This window comes from Oncorhynchus mykiss, chromosome 2, assembly GCF_057628025.1.
Source record: "Oncorhynchus mykiss isolate SJ-2025 chromosome 2, ASM5762802v1, whole genome shotgun sequence".
Lineage (NCBI taxonomy): Eukaryota > Metazoa > Chordata > Actinopteri > Salmoniformes > Salmonidae > Oncorhynchus > Oncorhynchus mykiss.
This window is the reverse complement of record NC_143023.1, coordinates 35966174-35987718: the sequence shown is the minus strand read 5'-3', so window position 1 is coordinate 35987718 and position 21545 is coordinate 35966174. Positions and strand designations below refer to the sequence as shown.

The window sequence follows — 21545 nt, the reverse complement described above, 5'->3', positions numbered from 1 at the left end:
ATAAAAAAAGAAAAAAAAGACTGCAATTGTTTTTCAATTTAATGTCTGATCTAAGAAGAAATACTGGAGAAGCAATAGGAAGGTCTGGAATACATTTCTATCTACAGCACAGGTGTCATGGCAGTGCTGGGAATGGCAGCTGCTTCAATTTGTGTGTGCCCAAGTTTTTGTATGGCTTCTTCTATCCACAATGCTCTGTGGATGCATGTTTTGTAGACATACTATCTATGCACATGGCCATTGTGAACAACATGTCCATATTTGTATGGGTGTCTGCATTTATGTGTGGAATTAGTTATACACCCCATAACACATGGACAGGTCTGTGGCAAATTGACGTCAAGCCTCCTTGACATTCTATTCTGACTCCGAGAGAGAGAGAGAGAGAGAGCGAGAGAGAGAGAGAGAGAGAGAGAGAGAGAGAGAGAGAGAGAGAGAGAGAGAGAGAGAGAGAGAGAGAGAGAGAGAGAGAGATGGAAATCTGGTAGAAACAAAGGAGAGATAGAGGGATGGACAGAGAGAGGGAGAGAGAGAGAGAGTGTGTGAAACAGAGGTGGAGAGCGAGAAAGCAGAGAGAGAGATAGAGGGATGGACAGAGAGAGTGTGAAACAGAGGTGGAGAGAGAGAAAGCAGAGAGAGAGAATAGGGAAAGAGGGAGACTTTAAGACGGAAATCTATTGAAGTTTCTCTCTCTCTCCCTGGTGCAATCTCTCCTGCCAGAGTTTGCCTTTCTTTGGAAAGTTAGGAAACAGAGTAAGGCATCTCAGGAGATCAATACCCAATGACTCATTTCTCTCTCTCTCTCTCTCTTGCTCATTATGTGTCTGGATATAAGAATGCAATGCATAGCATAAACTTTTATGAAATGGCCAATCCACTGCCTAGTTAATCTTGCTTCTAGCGCATAAGATATCGATCCCTCCCATTGTCATTCTTATGGGTGGCCCCTGTGGGAATCAAACCGACGATCCTAAAACCTAGCAAGCATTTCTATGAAATCTTACCCCCAGATTTGACACTGCTCATTAAAACATAAACTTCCCAGTACTCTAGTATACACTGAGTGTACAAAACATTAGGAACACCTTCCTAATATTGAGTTGCACTCCCTTTTGCCCTGAGAACAGCCTCAATTCATCGAGGCATGGACTCTACAAAGTGTCAAAAACGTTCCACTGGGATGCTGGCCCATGTCGACTCCAATGCTTCCCACAGTTGTGTCAAGTTGGCTGGATGTACTTCGGGTGATACCATTCTTGATACACACGGGAAACTGTTGAGCATGAACAACCCAGCAGTATTGCAGTTCTTGACAAACTCAAACCGGTGCACCTGCCACCTACTACCATACCCCATTCAGAGACACTTAAATCTTCTGTCTTGAACGTTCACCCTCTGAATGACACACATACACAATCCATGTCTCAATCGTCTCAAGGCTTAAACATCCTTCTTTAACCGGTCTCCTCCCCTTCATCTGCACTGATTGAAGTGGATTTAACAAGTGACATCAATAATGGATCCTAGCTTTCACCTGGATTGACCCGGTCAGTCTATGTCATGGAAATAGGTGTTCATAATGATATGAATGCTACTGTAATTCATGTTTTCCCATGACTGCATTCCTTACGGGCAGATATGGTGAGAAGTTTCTAATTAGGTGTTGTCTGCCGTTACCATGTTGTTGGGATTAATTGAAATGTGTGGCATTTCACACACTGTCTTAATTAGCATCTAAGGGGACGTTCACTTTGTATCTATTAATTAGTATCTACCTTCATTTGAAAGCTAATCCATTATTTGAATACTAATGCAAATGAATACTGTACTAGCTACGCTTGAGAGCACTATACAAACACAAACAGTGTGGCTATGGTGTGATTCCAGAAAACTAACTATGTTAAATACCAGGCCACAGGAGAGAGATTGTCTATAATTCATGTATTTGCCTCTGGCTTGACCCTCCAATGAGCAAATAGTCTCATCAGCCTAAAAGACGAGCGTCAATGGTATTTAAGGAGAAGATATTGTGCTAATTGATGGCTGAGGGATTAGGTGTATGTGTGTGGAGGAGGTTGTGTGTGTCGTGCCATGTTGAGGGTGTATGTGTGGTGTGTGAGTGAGCGTGTGCGTGCGCGTGAGTGAGCGTGTGCGTGCGTGTAGGGGTGCCATATTTGCATGTGCATGTGCATGCTTGCGTGTATGAGAGTGTTTGCTCACGTACGCGTTTGACCGTATGTTTGTGACTCTGTGCGCATACTTACACACACACACGTGTGTGTCGGGTGTGTGTTTGTGCCACCCAGGTTGCCGATACTCGTTATGATATGCTGTAAAAGTCCGCTGAATTCTAAAACTACAGCGATAACAGACCCCAGTCCTCCTTTCCTTTGTTCCTTCCGTCCACATATCCTTCCGTGTTGCATATATCCGTCCCCTACAGTGCTTGCTGAGATAGAGCGGCCCCCTGACGGCAGCTCCCTCTCTGCGTGCTCTATGGGATGCCTCCTACCTCCAGAGCACTGTAGTACATCTTCTTAGCCTCCTCGTCCGTCTTGTCTGACATCAGATATGATTTGATCAGATACTCGTAGAAGCTATCCCCCAGGCCGCCAATGGAAACGTGATCTGGGAGAGGAAAGAGAGAGAGAAATCTGACGTTATTTCCCACACAGGGGAGGGTCTTTTTCACGAACATTATTCTGTAGTCTCCACAGGCAGGCGACCTTGGGTTTACTAAACCCAATAACCAACGAGTCAAATAGAATCAGAGTGTACGTGGGAATCTCTTGTGGGGTATGGCAGACTGACTGACTTGTGGATTCATACTCTGAGTAACCTTAGCACAGAAAATAACATTGTCATTATGGCTGGCTTTATCACGTACCCACACAGTTGTGGTTTTAATTGAAATAAAATGTGAATTGGTTGGTACAACTTCAGATATGAATACACTTGTGATTGTTGTTTATTTTTCCTCCCACTCAATTTCATGCTAATTTAACAACTCTGGATAAGATACTGGGTTGGAGATGTTTTTTGTGCGCTCACACATCTACACACACCCACCCACCCACCCCTTACACGCAGCGTTCTGTTAGCCCTTGACAACAGAACAGCAGAGACTGGGGGAGATGTGTGTGTGAGTCCATGGTTTCTGCTCTGTGCCCATTGTGCCCATGCTGACAAAAACACAGGCCGGGCTGAACACCCACAGTCCCTCTCCTTCCTCTCCTCCTTATCTACCTGCTTCATTAATCATTCACCCGCAACAACAATTAGCCCCATAATCAGCCAGATTAGGACTTTCAGGCCCACATCTTCAGATGCCGTCTCAGGCATCTCCCATTCCTCTGCCTTTCAGTTGAATCTGAAAAGATTCAATTCCCCGAGGTAATTGGATTCATTATCATTTTAATAACCCAGAGCGAGGCGATTTACATCCCTGCTTGAGACTGACATTGATAGTGAAAGAAAGAAAAAGGAAGAAAAGGGGATGGATGGATGACAAGGATGCTCCAAAGGATTTAAATAGGAGCGCTCCTGCAAGGTCGGAGGACTGTGTAGAAAGTCAGAAGATCAGGTTCACGGACGACTAGAGTGTAATAACGGGGAATTATAGTGTTCCTGTACAGTATCAAAAAAAAAGTATCAGAATTGCCTTTGACTGGGTTTAACCAGAGGCGTTCGTTACTGCTGCACTACAATTACAAAGGTGGTGCTTGTCAAACGCTTTCCTGTGGATACAGTAAGTGAAGTGTGGTGATGTAAATTAAGCTAACCCGCTAGCCAGATAGCACTTTTTTAGACCAGGCTAGTAGAAAATGTGGAGTGAAATGTTGTCTCGACAAATATCGCATGGCACAGATTTTGTACCTTTGGCTAGTAGAATGCCACTCAGGCTGTCTAGTAGAAATTCCAGTCTACTAGTGTGGCTGGCCAGTGCCCTTATGTTCCATGATAATAATAGAATCGTTTGTATCTCCTTCAGTGGAGGCCAGTACTCACGTTGGACCCAGTTGCCACTGACGGGACTCAAGAAGTTAGGATAGAGACCGTGAGGCTTCTCGATTTTGTTCAACAGCTTTCGGATATTCATAACCTGCAACACCATACAGTAAAAAAGGCATTAGAAAAAATAACTGTAGAGAGGATTTCAACTTTGGCATCACATATGCTTCTAAAGGAATTTAAATGTCCTTGTAACCTGAAGTTGACACTTACAGCCAAGGAAAAGCTATCGTCCAATGAAAGTTAACATTATGTTCACTATTCCCATTAAAAACATGCACAAATACCCATTAAATTAATCGAAAGTGAAGTTCTTAAGAATTGTCACGCCCTGACCATAGAGAGCCCTTGGATTCTCTATAGTGGTTTAGGTCAGGGTTTGACTAGGGGGGGGGGGGGTTCTAGAATGTGTATTTCTATGTTGGTGGTTTTGTATGGTTCCCAATTAAGAGGCAGCTGGTAATCGTTGCCTCTAGTTGGGGATCATATTTAGAAAGCTCTAACTCCCACATGCTTTGTGGGATATTGTCTGTGTTAGTGTGTTTGGGAACTATGACGTCACGTTCTTTGTAAGTTTTGGTTTCTAGTTTCACTTTGTATTAAAAAGATGTGGAACTCAATGCCTTGGTCCGCACATTTTGAAGTTCGTGACAAGAATAGTATGGGCTGCAGCAAGAAAAACACACATGGATAATGGCATAGAGCCATGCACTGAGAAGCATACGATGCTCACGGTTTAACATGTTTTACCGAGTAACATCTGAGATTCTGTCGCAGACAAGTCACACACGGGGTTGCAGAATTGCAAAACCGTCCCCAAAGTTCCCCGGTTTTTGAGAAATTCCTGTTGAACGATCCTAACTGGGAAAGCTTCTGGATTTGTGCGACCCAAGTCACTCACAGTATTGTGGGTACTGTAGTACATACCTTCTCTGTGTAGATGCCATTGTTGGAGAGCTCTGACAGGTGGACAAACTCCAGGTGCAGGGTTCCAAACTCCGCCAGGATACTGCTCCCGGCTGACGCCCAGCCCCAGCTCCAACTGGTGCCACTGCAACAGAAACCATTCCGCGACAAGTGAGGACCACAGTCAACACACACTGTTATACACACTAGGAACAGAAACCATACCGTGAGAAGTGAGGACCACAGTCAACACACACTGTTATACACACTAGGAACAGAAACCATGCCGTGAGAAGTGAGGACCACAGTCAACACACACTGTTATACACACTAGGAACAGAAACCATGCCGTGAGAAGTGAGGACCACAGTCAACACACACTGTTATACACACTAGGAACAGAAACCATGCCGTGAGAAGTGAGGACCACAGTCAACACACACTGTTATACACACTAGGAACAGAAACCATGCCGTGAGAAGTGAGGACCACAGTCAACACACACTGTTATACACACTAGGAACAGAAACCATGCCGTGAGAAGTGAGGACCACAGTCAACACACACTGTTATACACACTAGGAACAGAAACCATGCCGTGAGAAGTGAGGACCACAGTCAACACACACTGTTATACACACTAGGAACAGAAACCATGCCGTGAGAAGTGAGGACCACAGTCAACACACACTGTTATACACACTAGGAACAGAAACCATGCCGTGAGAAGTGAGGACCACAGTCAACACACACTGTTATACACACTAGGAACAGAAACCATGCCGTGAGAAGTGAGGACCACAGTCAACACACACTGTTATACACACTAGGAACAGAAACCATGCCGTGAGAAGTGAGGACCACAGTCAACACACACTGTTATACACACTAGGAACAGAAACCATGCCGTGACAATTGAGGACCACACTTGGCACACACTGTTATACACACTAGGAACAGAAACCATGCCGTGAGAAGTGAGGACCACAGTCAACACACACTGTTATACACACTAGGAACAGAAACCATGCCGTGACAATTGAGGACCACACTTGGCACACACTGTTATACACACTAGGAACAGAAACCATGCCGTGACAATTGAGGACCACACTTGGCACACTCTGGACATTACAGGTGTCACAGCACATACCACGCCAAGAGAGGACCACAGTCAACACACACCGTTACACACTGGTGCACACTCAAGACAATAAATCCATGCTAGCATTTTTTTTAAATCATGATGTTCTGCAAACTTTTCATTAGATTGTAATAATGAGCAAATAAACAGTATTGCAACTTGATGTGATGCTACAATTACACGTTGTCCTTATTATACAGATACACAAACAACACCAGTGTCAGTAATGAAAAACATTCAATTTCACCTCAGTGTGTTGTCACTTTCAGCAGTTCCCTGGTTTGTCTTTGAGGCAACTTAAGTGTCTTGGAGCCAAAGCTTTATACGATTCTAGTGCACCAACACCTACAATTTCTCCAAAATGCGTTTTCCTTCATATCCCAGAGCAACGGCACATCATTTGTTTCTTTCTTGCTTTTCAGAGGGCACTGAGCCGAGGAGACATATATTACAATTGTCACTCTCCAGAATGGTGCATTTTGGTGCTGAAGAAAGTACAGAAACTAAGGGCCATCCCAAATGGCACCCTATTTAAAACATAGTGCACTACTTATTGACCAAAGCCATCTGGGCCCTGGTCAAAAGGCATCCACTATGTAGTGAATAGGGTGCCAATTATGGCGCAGTATAAAGATTAAGCAGGACTGGATCTGTTTGTCCCTCTTGGGCACCAACCCAGATGCTAGCTGATGCACCGCATCATTTGTCTGTGGATCAGAGTGGGAGGCTTTACCACCCTCTGTGGATCAATAACCAGTCTACCTCTGCAGAGGCGAGGAAAGCATTAAGGTCATCTTAGAGACTCAAGCAAGAGCACCAACCAAGTCTGGAGTCAACCAGGGTCACCAATAAACCGTGTCTGCCTCCAAAATGGCACCCTAGTTCCTATATAGTGCAATCATTTTGACCAGGGCCCATAAGGGCTCTGGTCAAAGCAGTACACTATAGTGAATAGGACACTATATAGAGAATGAGGTGCGGTTTCGGATGCAACCCATATCCTTCCGTCCTATTTCGCTATGAAAGTAGTGCACTGTGAGGATGACATTCGCAGCCGCCTCAGAATAGCAGTATGTCCATGTCTAAATTACGACGACACGATGACTAACCTAATCAGAGGAGGTGAGATGGAATGTCATTACAATACATTATAGTACATGACCTAATCCTACATTAATAGAAAGTGATAAAGGGATGAATGGAACGGAACATATTAGCGGAGGATGGAAATAAAAAGAGAAACTATAGAGGGAGTGAAGCAAAGAGAGAGATGTAGTCCCGATGAATACGCTTCGTATTAGTTTGGGGCTCCATCATTAGCTGCTCAAGCTAAAGTAACATCAGGGCCCGTCGATTAAGAGTGAATGGCTTTAGCGGCTTATTCCAAACAGGATGCATGGTTTGGAATATTTATATTCTGTACAGGCTTCCTTATTTTCACTCTGTCATTTAGGTTAGTTTTATGGAGTAACAACGTTGTTGATCCAGCCTCGGTTAACTACTATCACCGCCATTAAACTCTAACTTTTTTAAAGTCACTGTTGGCCTCATGGTCAAATCACTGAGTGGTTTCCTTCCTCTCCGGCAACTGAGTTAGGAAGGACGCCTGTAACTTTGCAGTGACTGGGTGTATTGACACACCATCCAAAGTGTCATTAATAACTTTGCCATGCTTAAAGGGATAGTCAATGTTTTTTTGTTTTTTTCATCTACCAATAGGTGCCCTTCTTTGCGAGGCATTGGAAAACATCCCTGGTCTTTGTGGTTAAATTTGTGTTTGAAATGCCCTGCCTGACTTAAGGACCTCATCGATAATTGTATGTGTGTGGTACAGAGATGAGGTAGTCATTCAAAAATCATGTCAAACACTATTATTGCACACAGAGTGAGTTCATGCAACGTATTATGTGACATGTTAAGCAAATTTGACTCCTTAAGTTATTTAGTCTTCCACTTTGACATTATGGGATATTGTGTGTAGGCCAGGGACAAACAATTTCAATTGAATCCGTTTTAAATTCAGGCTGTAACACAACAAAATGTGGAAAAAGTCAAGGGTTGTGAATACTTTATGATGGCACTGTAAATTGGTACATTGCACACTTTAGGAAACTTGCAAAAGTAATTATCAGCTTTTGCATTCAGTAACTTGCAAACAAATGTTCAATGCTTTCTCTATGCATTATTCATTATGCTCCTTGTATGAATGTGTTCGCATCGCTAACTACAAAGCATTTAGCTCTAGGTTCTTCAATGTGTTGAGGCCTTTTGGGAGCACATGCAGTATTCTATAAGTAGTCCCGATATACTGTATGAAAGACCACATGCAGTATTCTATAAGTAGTCCCGATATACTGTATGAAAGACCACATGCAGTATTCTATAAGTAGTCCCGATATACTGTATGATAGACCACATGCAGTATTCTATAAGTAGTCCCGATATACTGTATAAAAGACCACATGCAGTATTCTATAAGTAGTCCCGATATACTGTATGAAAGACCACATGGGACATGCTACATATACTTCTAAGACTTTCAAGTCTGCCCATATGCAACATATTAATTGTGCTGTACTGAATTCCCTTGCTGTTTGTGTGTGCGTGTGTGTGCGTTTGTGTAGTTTCTGTACATACTGTATAAGTTCCTTTACTTATGTGGCTATAATTTATAAATGAGGGAGAATCATTCCTCCCTGCCCATCTAACTGGAATTAGCTCTAGAATCAGTTCATTCAATTTGCCAGCAACTGTCTACTTAGACAGGCGGGTTAATTGGAAGCAGGTTGCAGGCAGAGGTGCCAGAGAGATGTCTTTTTAGAATAAAAAAAATAAAAAAGTCTACAGTTGTCACGCTGACATTAATGATTCGGGAGACAGGCGCAGGAACGCGGAATAGTTATTTTTTTATACCCCAAATTACGGGGTGCCGTGTAAGGGCTCGGGATGAAGACCAAACAAAGACGTAAGAAAAACACAGGGTTGGAACCCAAACAAAAGAGTGAGGAGTACCTCGAATAAATACACACGCACAATAACACACAGGACGGGACCCGCAATCATCTGCGCAATCCACAAGGACACGAAAGCCCAAAAACACACAGCACAGGTACTCACAAGCACCAACGGACATAGTAACAATAATCGACAAGACCATGGAAACCAAAGGGCACATATATACAAATACTAAATCAGTGGAAATAGGTGTTACGACTTCCGCCGAAGTCGGTCCCTCTCCTTGTTCGGTCGGTGTTCGGCGGTCGACGTCACCGATCTTCTAGCCTTAACTGATTCATTTTTCATTTTCTATTGATTTTGTCTTGTCTTCCTTCACACCTGGTTCCAATCCCATTCATTACATGTTGTGTATTTAACCCTCTGTTTCCCCTCATGTCCTTGTCGGAGATTGTTTGATTGTATGTTTTGTGCTAGTATGTGTTGGTGCGCGACAGGTTTTGTACCCATTTTATTATTGTTGTCTATTTTGGTTTCGGAGTTTCTGTGAGTTTTATTAAATGACTCTGTTTTTATTAAACGACTCCCAAGTTCGTTCTCCTGCACCTGCCACCAACACGCACCCATTACACTAGGAGACAGGTGGGCGTGATGAAAGTTCCGGAGGGATCCGTAACAACAGTATCTTAACTATGTAGGGTGTGGTGGGTCTTGCATATGGGTATCCCGGTAAAATCGAGTTTGAACACGTTATTTCATTTGTGGCTCCAAGACGAGGCCGCAAATGTCAAACATTTCAAACGCAAACAGAGGTATAAAATATGCACCACCTTCTTAATGCAATGTAATCCAGCTAAATGTTTTGGTAAGGTCTGATACAGTATGTGTTTATAATAGGATATTGTAGCTAGGGAGTCATGGGGACTGGTAACTAGGCTCACCTGCCCAGGTTGATGACTCCACGTGGGATACCCGTTGGTGTGTTGAAGGCCGGTAGCAGCTTCTCCCCAAGCACCATCACTTTCCTCTTGAACATCTACAACAACACGGAAGGAGGGACACTTAGCAAACACTCACAGAAACACACAAAGACAGAAGTACACACAACTGTGCAAAAACCAGCCCCCAACCCCACAGAGGTACACACCACTCCCACGTGACATCAACACGGGCATATTTTCATCTTGGCCCCTGTAAGAAAAACCTTTTTACTTCCAAGTACAGAATGTTTTCACCCAACAAAGAACCGTCAAAATAACTCTTTCTTCAGAAAGAAACCTTTCATGTAGTGTACAGTCAAACACAGAGAGTAGAATTAAAGTGTAGCTCCAGCCCCAATACTTTCCAGATGGCTTCCCAGCCTCTCTCAACAAAGCTAATTATGTAGAACATAACAAACCCAGGGACAACGGAGAGACTGCGCTGCTCTGAGAAGGATTAAAAGCAATCTTATTGATGTAATCCACAGCAGTTCAATTAAACCTACACTCTTCTCTGCTGCCTGCCTCTTGAAAGCAGGGCCAAGGGAGGGTGAAGCACTGTCTCAAAGTAAGATTAACAGGTCAGACAAATCTGCATCACCTGCCGAGACAGAGTAAGAAGGAGAGAGAAGTAGAGAGAGAGAGAAGAGAGAGCGTTAAATAGTGAGAGCAAGACTCAGAGTGCTGGTATTAGAATTGAGATGCAAGGCTGCTAACAGAGAGAACTAGAAAGAGGGAGAGGGATATTGTTTGTGTGTGTGTGTGTGTGTGTGTGTGTGTGTGTGTGTGTGTGTATGTGTGTGTGTGTGTGTGTGTGTGTGTGTGTGTGTTAGGGTTGGGCAGTGTCCAGATTTCATAACGTACCATACTGGGGTATACAGTATTACTGGCTGTGCTGTTTCTTTCCAAGCGTAGAAAAAATCAGTACAGTCAAAAGTTTGGACACACCTACTCTTTCAAGGGTTTTTCTTTATTTTTTATATTTTCTACATCGTAGAATAAAAGTGGAGACATCAACACTATGAAATAACACATATGGAAACAGTAACCAAAAAAGTGTTAAACAAATGAAAATATATTTTATATTTGAGATTTTTCAAAGTAGCAACCCTTTGCCTTGATGACAACTTTGCACACTTGGCATTCTCTCAAGCAGCTACATCAGGTAGCCAGCTGGAACGCATTTCAATTAACAGGTGTGCCTTGTTAAAAGTTAATTTGTGGCACTTCTTTCATTCTTAATGCATTTGAGCCAATCAGTTGTGTCGGGACATGGTAGGGGTGGCAAGAACAGCTCAAATAAGCAAAGAGAAACAGTCCATCATTACTTTAAGACATGAAGGTCAGTCAATCCGGAAAACTACAAGAACTTTGGAAGTTTCTACAAGTGCATTCACAAAAAGTTCATTTAAGTGCATTTGCAGCCTGCCCTCCAGCCCATTTTTCTCCGTCTTCTCTTCACGCAAATGGCGGGAATCTGGGCCTCTTCCCAGGAAAGCAGTATGTCATTTACGTCGGGCTCATCGGACTCGTTAAAAGGAGAAAAAGGATTCTGCCAGTTCATGGTGAGTAATTGCAGTTCTGAATTGCAGAACTGAACTGAATTGCAGTTCTGTCCAGAAGTTATTTTCGGTCATAAGAGACGGTAGCAGCAACATTATGTACAAAATAAGTAAAAAAATAAGTTACAAGCAAAAGAGAAAAATAAACAATTTTAAAAAACACAATTTGATAATATGTGGCCATTTGGATTACAGCCTATATGAACACTCAAATGCCACGGTGATCTAGACAGACTGCCGAATCGAGGCAAAGGTTTCAAATCTCTGGATTAACTCCCTAATGTTATCTCAATTTGATCATGAATAAATTGGATAAAAAAACAAAATTTAAATAGAAAAATCTGTGAACTATCTTGTGCACGTTTTAAATTGACACAATACCTGTTAGAAAAGGTGTCTGTTTTCGAATCAGAGTAAATAGAGCTGAGTGTATTGATGAAAGTAACCTTGTCCGAGAGAGATTTACATGGTTATAAAACATCACGCCAGGGTGAGCCTATATGAAACACAGGCCTTATTTTTTAGTGTGGTTAAAATTCCCTATGGGAAAAACGAATGGAACCATTTTCCTGTTTGACTGCTAGGTTTTACAAGTATTATGACACCTCCACTGTGGGGCTCTATACTGCCCAAGCCTAGTGTGTGTGTGTGTGTGTGTGTGTGTGTGTGTGTGTGTGTGTGTGTGTGTGTGTGTGTGTGTGTGTATGTTTGCAAAGTGTCACAGTGTTTTTTGGCAGTCTCTCCGTCTCACTGCGTGGTGACTCAGCAAAAAAAAAAAAAAGAGTCAGTGAGAAGGAGGAGGAAGCTGGTAGAGCTAAGTGTTCATATAGGCTTGCAACCCAAATGGCACCCTATTTCCTATATTAGTGCACTACCTTTGACCAGGGCTCTGGGAAATAGGGTGCCACTTGGGGCGCAACAATAAATGCATGTCAGAGTAACTAGCCATTAGAATTATGATCATCAATAATGTCAATATGAGTTGCCCGTGCCCTTGTCCGACGACAGTAAGTGAATGATACAATGTCTCTCCTGCCTCTGGCACTCGAACTGCTAGCTCTCACTGCAGCTGAGAGCCGAGAAAGGCTCGTTATTTCCATCATCTGAGGATGCGCCTGGACACGGTCTGTCTGGGCCTTGATTCACCCTTTCTGGGTCTTTGTTTTTGTGACCAGGAGGCAGAGTGGGCTACAGACAGATGTACTGACACATGACTGATTTGGACACATTATGTGCATGGATACACATGTTTGACTCAGATGTATGTTCTCATGTGTATGTGCAGATACGCAGACATGCACACAATGATCATTGTTATCGGTAACACGCGCACACACAAATCCTTCCACCTACTTACCCGCCCACATGCAAAGCTCAGGTGCTACCCATGCCCTTGACAAATGCCCATTTACTTCCAGCTGCTACAAGATCATATTTACAATCCAATTACCAATAGTTCTCTGCATGTTACTCCACAGCACAGTCCACACTAGTTCAAATGACTCAGATTCACAGGGCATTGACACCACACAGAGACATAACAATCCCAGTGAGGCCACAGTGGCCCGAGGAGTCATCGCTCCATCTAGCAGCTGGGGGCCCAGTCCTTTGCTGGCCCACTAGCCCTCCAGAACTCCCATAATTCCCTTCCCTCTCACCGTACTGGAAGGGCCTGAGAGACCCAGGATGGATTTACACAGAGAGGAAGCTCATTAATCCATACTGTAGGATCCACGGCTAAGATGAGTGTGTGTGCATGTGTGTGTGTGTGACGGGAGCTGCAGATTGCCCCTCTGGTCCCCCAGCTCCATCTCTTATCAAAGCGATTACTAATGACCCTCTCCCCCATCCTTACTCAACCAGCCTAGCAGTTCATGGGCATCATGTAAACACACACCCACAGTCATTTTAAAGCCTACGCGCACCTACACACACACACACACACACACACACACACACACACACACAGCCATATTAACACACATGCACACACATACTCACAAGAGTGCACAACCTCCAATTATATCACACTGTTATTAAGCCTTGTTTACGCAAGGAATTCCTTATGTGTTAATTACAGCATGAGCCCTTTTGTGGGCAGCTGTGATATGCTTTACCGTTGAGCACATGCAACGTCGCAGGCCCCCTTTCACATCTATCTAAAGCTACCTCCCCCTTCTATAGTGCAGAGCAGGACTTCAGTACAGCTCCAGCTAATTTGCATCTCACTCACGCCCTCCTCCTCTCCTTCTTCTCCCTCGGCTCATTCTTCCCCCTCCCCTCCCCCCTCCTCTCCCCTGTAGCTAAATGAGAATGTGTTTTCAGTCAACTTACCTGGTAAAATAAGGGTAAGAAAAATGATACACAATAACAGAAGTGCCTTTAGAGACGGGCTGCTGCTTCACATGCAGCGCACGCTATCGTCCACCCATTCTTCCCAACCATCCCACGCGCATATCCCGCCGCTCGTCCACAATCCTTAACCCAGCCATCGGAAGAACGGACAAGGCCTCGGCACGGAGGAGCATTGATCTGTTGTAACAGGAGACGGCTCGCTTACTTCGCTTTCAGTTTGGAATTATCCCTTGGATGTTGGACACGACAGCCGCGAACTGAATGGCTTTTCTCTTTTAAGCACAAGAGACACGTAGCGGGCGACGCAGTCACCTCTCCCCGAGTTAACACTGTCAGGGACCAGTGGAGACAGACTGAGGGGTAGAACTCTGTATGTATGGCACCCTCAGTTGCCATTCAAACTTCTCAATTGTGAGTCAAGGAAACACTTGAAGTGTGAAAGTGAAAATGAGAGGTTGTTGATCTTTTGGTGGAGTCAGCACGTGTTGGCTTTCACTTCAGTGCTGTAGCTGTTGTCCAGACAATTCTTTCTTTTTTTTACCCACCCCAGTGGCTAGATTCTTGGTTAAATAGCATACAGGTGTAAAAAGAACTGACATTGGCAAAAAATGTACATGCAACTTCTTGTACAACAGTTCTGTTTCAGTGGGATATAGACCAACCGGAACTCACAAACTCTCCGCACCTACCTAATGCAGTGTTTGTAACTCCAGCCCTCCAGTACCCCCAACATCATACCTTTTTGTTGTAGTCCCAGACAAACTCCCCTAATGACCTGATGATTAGTTGACAAGTTGAATCAGGTGTGCTTATTTGGGGCTACAACAAAAATGTGTGCTGTTGGGGGTACTCAATGGATGGAGTTGGGAAACACTGGCCTAATGATGCAGACTAGCGGACTGGGACCATTTGTGCAAAATATACACATGTATTTCCAATGTCTTGCTGACTGTGGCTGAAAACAGCTTTTGTATGACAGGACAGAGAACAACTACAAACCGTTATCTGAGGCCTGATCATGCCAAGCGGGCCCGACGGCACTGGTCCATTTATCGTTGTTGACGACTCAAATGTTGAACCTCCTCGTGAACACTAAGCTAGAAAATATTGCAACAAGGGACAGGAGACGTGGCACCCATCTCCGCCTCCTCTCCTGCCTTGAGAGGACACGTTGAGCTGGACCAACGCCAGCCAGGCATGGCGCGCATCCAACACGATAATACAATGACTGTGCAGCTCAGCAGACGTGTTAGCAGCTTCTAACAAAGTGCTAAGTCAACCAGGTGCGTTTCTCTCGCAAATGTCACCCACTCAATTAGAGAAATGTAACACATTTCCAGGAGAACAAAGACCCATCTAGTCATGGTTGTCTTCAGAGCAGCAGAACTTGATAGTTGGGAGACAAAAGGAAAGAGGAGTGGGTGGGAGGCAGGAATGTTGCGAACGGCATTATGTTATGCTCTTTGATGGTGAATTCTATTGGAGGAGTACAAAGTTATCTTCCTGTGTGATGTAATGTATTTTTAACCTATTTTATCCTCTGGCTCCTTGGAGCGACGATATGCGAAGTATGTAGCGTGTTTTGATTACTTCTCATTAAACCCTAACAGTAAGGAAGATTTGAAGGTATAGTACACTACAAGAGAGTGTATACTACTTGGTGCGGTTGAAAAAAAGAGTTCGCTATAAGTCACCTTAGTTCCTTAAGTGATAGAAATAGCATTTAAATCCGGAAACGTTTTGGGTGACGTTTGGAGAAAATCGTGATGGTGCCGCGTTTAAAAAATAGGTGTTTTTTACGACCGTGGAAGAATGAATTATTCCTGTTCGCCAGCTGTGTGTGATGAAAACCGAGCTCAAAACACCCTCTCTGACTTTCACAATCCCCCAATACCCCACCAGGACGATTACTCGAATCCTTTTTGTTTTCCCACTTTTCCTCTCCTCTCTCATCCCCTCATTCCTCCTTCTGCGGTTTACTTTTACTCAGGGTGTCGGCTGACTCTAAAAGGCTGTAAAAAGGCTGAGGAGACCAAAGCTGTCCGCTCTGATCATTCACCCAGCCCAAACATCCTATAGGGCCGATCAGAATCAGACACACTATTTGTGCTTGACCTCTGTGTGGTCTAATGTTCAGAAACTGCCCACGTCACCACAATGTAAAGGTGGCAGTTAGCCTAGCGGTTAAGAGCATACGACCAGTAAGGTGGCTGGTTCAAATCCCCGAGCTGACTAGGGGAGAAATCTGTTGATGTGCCCCTTGAGCAAAGCACTCAACACTCATTGCTCCTGTAAGTTGCTCAGGATAAGAGTGCTACTAAAATGTTGAAGTGGATGACAGCTGACGATCTCTTTCTTGAGAAATGCACAAGTTAATCTGAGCTCTGCTAGTTGGAATTGCACAGCTGAGTAAGACCCTTGAGGCCAGGGTATAAGGAGAAGTGCCAGTACATGGTGAACCACTGAACTGGAGCATGTACACCAGGGCTATGAGACATGTAGCTTGATTAGCTAGAAAGAAAATAGCCAGAGGGACAGATACTGGCATGTGCTACCCATCTTCGAAACTCAACATTAGGCATCAGACAACATCCTGGGCAGAATTAGCACAGTGCTCTCATCAGCCTTCTCTCATCTTACAAGGTGAGTGAGTGAGTGAGTGAGTGAGTGAGTGAGTGAGTGAGTGAGTGAGAGATGCACAAAGCACAGCACCCATGGTTGAAAGCTTGCTGCTGGGTGCTAGCTGCCAGATATCTGAGTTGTAATACTACGGCGCTGCCCTGATAAGAACCCCATTTGCTCAGTATGATTTATCTGGAACAATCGGTCGATTCTTATAAGCAGCGGTCTGCCCTGGTTGGTTTTTGACTCTATCCCAGTGGTTTACATCATTATTAGCATCTGATGGTTTTACCATTGATTCTTATGGACAGTCTGGGAGCCTTGCAAATACTACTAGAGTCTTCAGGAGACAAGCCACAGACCATGAGCTCGCTTCACTAAGTGCAAAGAACGGCAAAAACAAAAGCTTTGAACATGTATTTATTAACACTTTATCTCTAGATCTTATTCTTTCTGCCAGCCGGTAACTTTTTGTTCTGTCCTCAATGTTCAATTCCCCCTTTTTAAAAAAAAATATATATAGGTGCTGACTTTGAGTCACACATAGTAAATCTCTGCCATGTGTCTTTGATACACTATGATAAAGCCAGGAAAACAGAAGGCATACTTTAATCCTTGCTTCTTCTCACCCCCGTCCAAATATAAAAGAGAGACCCCTTCCGTCAGTTTCATGACTCGAGACACACATTTCCTGCACATCGATTCCATTCTTCATTTCAATACGGCTGACCGCAGGAGAAGCGGAGGAGTATGCAGGTTAGGGAAGTGGGAGGTCTCAGAGCAGGAGTTCCAATCTTATGCCTTATTTGTCACGAGGAATACGATTACATGGACAGGAGGGACCTGATCCTAGATCAGCACTCCTACTATAGGTCGCTTCATGAATACAGGCCCTGGAATTGCATTGGAGCGTGCGTCAGTGCTAGGAGGCTGAAGTTTTATGCCGTAAGAGATGGACTATATACATTTGAGCTAGGTACTTGAGTTGGATCCAATCTATAAATACCCGAGTATTGGACCACATTAGGATAATATGAACATACACTGGCTGGGTAAGTCCAGCGGAGTGCTTCTGGGAAAGATTGGACAAGTGAAGCTTGTCTCCAAATCGTGATCATATCATACTTAGCTTTGAAGTGAAGCTAGCTTCTCTAAAGCGGTTATCATAGCTTGTAATGGAATCCTGTATTTCCAAAGCATGTGGTCTACACCGAGGGACTGATTATGGCTTAAGGTGGTGTCGTCACTGACTCGATTCCCGTTTGGTTCTAAAGCAAAATGAAAAGTGCTTTAAAAAAAAAGGTCCAGTTGTGAACGTCTAAGATATTGACAGTTAATCGACATCCATGTCTTCGGAGCCCGGGGAACAGTGGGTTAACTGCCTCGCTCAGGGGCAGAATGACAGATTTTTACCTTGTCAGCTCGGGGATTCGTTTCAGCAACCGTCCGGTTACTGGCCCAACGCCTCTCGAAGCCCTCCATGCGTCTCCATTCGCCGTGAGGTCGTCTGAACTAGAACATGATGTGTATAATTTATGCTGAGTGGCATCGCCTGAGACAGAGAGGCAGCTCTAAATAAGGTTATCAAATAAATAAGATATGAAGACTTCTCTGGGAAAGAAAACGGATATGGTTAAGAATTCCACACTGAACCCCAATGGAAAACAAACAAGCGGGAAAGCAATCATCTACTCTAAAATCCTCTGAACACGTTATATTATAACTTACAGTAAATTACATTCATCTGCCCAATGTTATTCTCAGTAATGTTATTCTCAGTGAAGGACATTCTCCCAACGTTATTCTCGGGAACGGAATCGTTGTGCCTGATGAACACGATTCCACTGTTCCACAAGATCTACGGTTCCGCCACTCCGAGCCACATAGCGTAGGTAATCTAAATAGCTTCACACTTTGTTGACTGGGTGTAATGTGGCTGTCATGCCTTGTTTTTGTTGCTCCGCCATGATGCAATTACAGAGGTTTCGGTTGTAGCGTTATCCCGAGGAAGCCTACAGTGAGCTCTTTATGTTCCCTATGGTCTAATTACCTAACCATGGTAGGCATACTGTGCCTATGAAAAGATGCCAGGCTAAATAACTTAACCGTCTCTGGAGGGGGATTGGAGAGTTAAGGGGACAGACGTTTCAACTGTTTGAAGCTTGCGGAGATGATCAATCATCACTAAGAGTAGACATAGTATTGTAGATGTAGATTCAGCTCAGTTATAGCCTCAGCCACCAAGTGGCACTGTATACTGCCTTATGTCGTGTGTCTTGAGAAGGGAGGTTTGAAAGTGAGTGTTAGTTACAATGCTGACAGTTACATTGCTTGCATTCCCCACCAATATAGACACGTAACAGTTAATTGTGTTTGAATTCCCATATCGGTAAATTTGCATATAATCGTTTTGGTGGTTGCAGGAATGAAGAATAAATCACTTTTTTTACTACACCTCAACTACACCTGAAAGGAATGTGTTATTTCTCCTGAAGTGAGCCAGCAGTCACATCGAATCAACTCCTACCATCCATGTGAATGTTCCTGGAGAACTCAAACTGAGTGTGTTACTATTTCACAGACAGGAGGTTATAGCTACTCAGTTACCACAGTTACCAGTACCATGCTCTATCACCAGCCACCGACCATTATATGAAGGTCTAACAACATTAGGACACCCGATGTATCTGTATCAGCTTGCGCGGCGCCCTCCTTGCATAAGATTAACCGTCACGCACCGCCGGTCGCCCAGACTCCAGATCCATCAATAATACAGCTGTGAGCTCCATCCATCCGCCGGCTGGGTCGTCTGGCTCGGCTCCGTCGCTGTGGTTACAGTGGCGTTGGTAGGGGAACAGTGAGTGATAGTGCTCGGGGGGAGGGGGGGGGGGGGGGGGTTGAGGAGCGTCCACAGCGGTTGGAGGATGTTCATTTCTCTTTATGGAAGTGACAGTTTCTCCACAGCCCTGACTGGAAGGAGGGGACACTGGGTATGTTGGCTTGCTCCAGAGCCAGACGGAGATTGAAACTAACAAGTGTCCTCCTCCAAACCATGGGAGACGAGGAGACGAGTCACAGAGAGAGATACTTCAAATCTGGAGAGTCTCGTTAAAACTAAGAACGAACTAAGGCAAGGTGCACTAGACCTGAATGAAACTATCCAATAACACTTTCCTACTCCAAAGTTAGCAACAGCTCAATGACAAGGACAGAATAATGAAAAATCAACAAAAAAAACATCTATTAACAGCATTTCTTTGGATTTCTGTAATGTTCCCAAGTTTGCAAATAGGCTAACAGTTTATGCCAGACAAATGGTTATCCCTTTTGTATTTAAACACAATACCTGTCCACAATGTTTCTTCATGACTACTTCAGCACATTGTAAACAGGGCAAAAAGAAATCCAGAGACCTGTTGATCATGCTGAATGAGTGTAGCCAGGGAGAGACAAAAGAACCAGGGGATTGAGTATGCTCCGTAATGAGACTGAGTAGAGCGGAATGGCGGTGGTGGGAGGGTAGAGCCTGTTCTTGGACACAAAGCAGAAGAGGAGAGGAGAGGGGGAACAGAGGCGGCCTGGCCTGTCTAAGAGACCAAACACAGGCAGATCAAATGTGGGTTCTCTCTGGAGCTTAGCGTCTCCCTCTGCCTGGACGATACTACGGCTGGTACAGAACCAGAGCGATACGACGGGGCTAATTTACAGTAGTACTGCCTGATGGCAGCTCTGGCTTCAAAGCACTGCCTCGTCAAAATGTCAGGAGAGGATACGGTCACACTTGTGACGGTGTGTGTGTCGGGGGGTTGTTTGTTCTAATGAGAAGATCTGACTATGTGTGTTTGTCCAAGATAAATCACAGCATTAACTATGACTGTTCAAACTTTTCTTTGTATATATAGTGTCCTCTATGAGAGTGTGTGACAGGCGCTGTAACACCAGGGTATACAGTCTGTGGCGGTCAGCCACTTGATCCTAAGTTATGCATCTCTTGATCTATATATTTATGCAACTGAAGTGTGACGTCGTTGCCGTTAGCGCCAGTTTTGACTGACAAATACTGTATGTAATCTACCCTCTAACTGTTGAGTGGAATCACTCATTCCCCATACACATTTGAACAGGCAACTTAACACACCGCTGGGGCTGCACGCCTCAGATAACAACCATTCAATCCCCTTAAAAGGCGTTCACTTCCACCCCCAAAAATGGCTAAGTGATAACTCTCAATAAACGCCATTTTCACAGCTTTTCAAAGGGAGTTGCGAACTGTGCCGCCACAATTACCACCCAAAATGACAGACAAACGAGTAGGTTTCATCTGGCTGGTGGTTTATGCTATAACTTTTTGAAAGCTCTCGAAATGGATCCATAAAGGCATACACAAAACATAGTTCTATTGTCATATTATATAGTCATAGATGACAAGAGCTGCATTTTGCTTTTGCACCTGGTTTAACATCTGCTAATCTGTGAACGGGACAAATAAACTAAAGGGCTGCATTGTCTTGGTCTGAGTGGGAAGGAATTCAGACAACGGCGCACCTGTTTGTTCGCATTGTGCAGCAAGCCATTAACAGTTGTCTTCCCCCAGCTATGAGAGTTGTGTGGACAGGCACAGATGGGGAGGAGAGAATGAGAACAAGAGGTGACGGAGATATTTTTTTTTTAGCACATTGAAAGCATGCGCTCCTGTAAACTGCCATAGACGCAGTAGGAGAACATCTGCGCCCAGACATGTGAACAGCTAATGGTAGGTGTGATTCCACAAAAAAAAGACAAGAAAGGGAAGGCACGCACGGGTCATTTATGACTCTATTACCAACGGTGTGGAACTGAAGTCTAAAAATACCAGACCTGATGTGAAACATTGACATGCACAGAACGCCTCGTAAAAATAATTACAACGGGTTCACGGCAGGTTGGAGACACGAGCATGGTGCAATCGGTTCCTTTTTTCCTATCAGTGCTGCATCAGCCCGCTGTATTTGACAGACCCGGTGACCTTGC

The 21545-nt window shown here is 44.2% G+C and overlaps 1 protein-coding gene across 5 annotated transcripts in view; it reads right to left on the bottom strand.

Moving 5' to 3' along the window:
* Positions 1-21545, bottom strand: part of LOC110488866 (mannosyl-oligosaccharide 1,2-alpha-mannosidase IC) — a 226044-nt gene that overhangs the window by 12655 nt on the left and 191844 nt on the right. For 2 of the 5 annotated variants that reach the window (XM_036947408.2, XM_090198536.1), the window contains exons 5-8: positions 9958-10052; positions 4939-5062; positions 4009-4102; positions 2513-2628 (exon numbers count right to left, since the gene is read on the bottom strand). In XM_036947408.2, the coding sequence (XP_036803303.1) occupies positions 2513-2628; positions 4009-4102; positions 4939-5062; positions 9958-10052 (429 nt within the window). Of the gene's footprint in view, positions 1-2512; positions 2629-4008; positions 4103-4938; positions 5067-9957; positions 10053-13892; positions 14344-21545 lie in introns of those variants that run through there. The other 3 variants (XM_090198519.1, XM_090198526.1, XM_090198537.1) reach the window with 2 other exon arrangements.